The 1,265-nt window shown below is 27.4% G+C and overlaps 1 protein-coding gene across 3 annotated transcripts in view; it reads left to right on the forward strand.

Moving 5' to 3' along the window:
- LOC115240824 (protein lifeguard 1) overlaps window positions 1-1,265 on the forward strand; it is a 6,815-nt gene that overhangs the window by 2,738 nt on the left and 2,812 nt on the right. Inside the window, exon 1 of one of the 3 annotated variants that reach the window (XM_029816206.1) lies at window positions 689-733. The exons of the other annotated variants lie outside the window; for them this stretch is intronic. Within the exon in view, the coding sequence (XP_029672066.1) occupies window positions 704-733 (30 nt within the window). The 5' untranslated portion in view covers window positions 689-703. Of the gene's footprint in view, window positions 1-688; window positions 734-1,265 lie in introns of those variants that run through there. 3 annotated transcript variants of the gene reach the window in all.

The following is a 1,265-nucleotide window of genomic DNA, read 5'->3' on the forward strand; positions in this document are numbered from 1 at the left end:
TTTATATATATATATACATGCATATTTTTCCATAGCATGTGTAGGTCGTATAAATGTCGCGCATACATGCATTCGTATATTTTTCCGAGAAGATGAGTTTTGATGAGATGTAGATAGATATTCAAATAGATTATCGTTGATGTCATACACAAAGGCGGTTATCGCGACAAGATATCGTTTATTCGAGAAAAAAACAACGTTATACTTTTATATGCTTTTATATGCTTTTATATACTTTTATATACTTTTAATTATATTGACAAAGAAAGAGGAGAACGATACACATGCGCGTTACGAGCACGCATCGAATGCGTTGTAATAATTATAAAGTATTCGATAATTACACATTCATCTGTTCTTGCTCTACGACTAATATTAACGTAATTAATATTTTCGCGGAAAAAACTAATCGTCCTTACCATCGTTCACAAACGTTAAACTACAGTTTCTTACAAAATGTAATACTCATCGTATATGTATTAGATGCATTTTTTTCTTATTATTCTTACAAGATAACGTGAATGTAAATTAACGTATTGTTTTATTCAATTAGAAATTATTATGTATTAATTTTTTGCGAATTTTTCAATTATTAATAATTGGGTCAAATTGAGTTATTTATATTATTTCTTTGGAAGATTATTTAATGCTACGAGATAAGATTGCGAGATAGGGCTGCTAGATTTTTTGTAGCCAGTTATACATGAGCCAAAATAGTTCTCCATCTTTTAAGGCAAGTATATGGGTATTTTTCAGCACATTATACAGATGACACACCATATAATTGGCTATCAAACTACTTGGCGTCGCGACACTCCGCTTAAAAAAATTCTTTATTTGGATAGCTAATCGTATGATACTGTGTTACATTGTGTTATCTGTGTAACTTGCTGGAAAACATATATCTTTTCAAATGTTGACCCATGAGTCAGTTGGCTCATTGAGTCGAAAAAAGTGGGATATTAATCTTCTTTAATTTTATAATGTATCTAACATTGTATCTGTATTTTGTTGTCGTTTAAGAACTCTTTTTTTTTATGTAGGAAAAAAATATTAAAAAATAATAATGATATTGATAAGTTAGCAAGCTTAGAATTGCAAGTATGTATATAAAAATTGTGACAAATAATATTCTTACAAGAATGAATAAGAGACACATATTTTAATATAATTAATATATTTATATCTAAATGATTGTTGATATTAATATTATGTTTATAATTTTTTATAATATATAATATATAATGTTAATTTAAGAGAGGGAA

This window comes from Formica exsecta, unplaced genomic scaffold (genome assembly GCF_003651465.1).
Source record: "Formica exsecta isolate Colony F162 unplaced genomic scaffold, ASM365146v1 scaffold451, whole genome shotgun sequence".
In the NCBI taxonomy this organism is placed as follows: Eukaryota; Metazoa; Arthropoda; class Insecta; order Hymenoptera; family Formicidae; genus Formica; species Formica exsecta.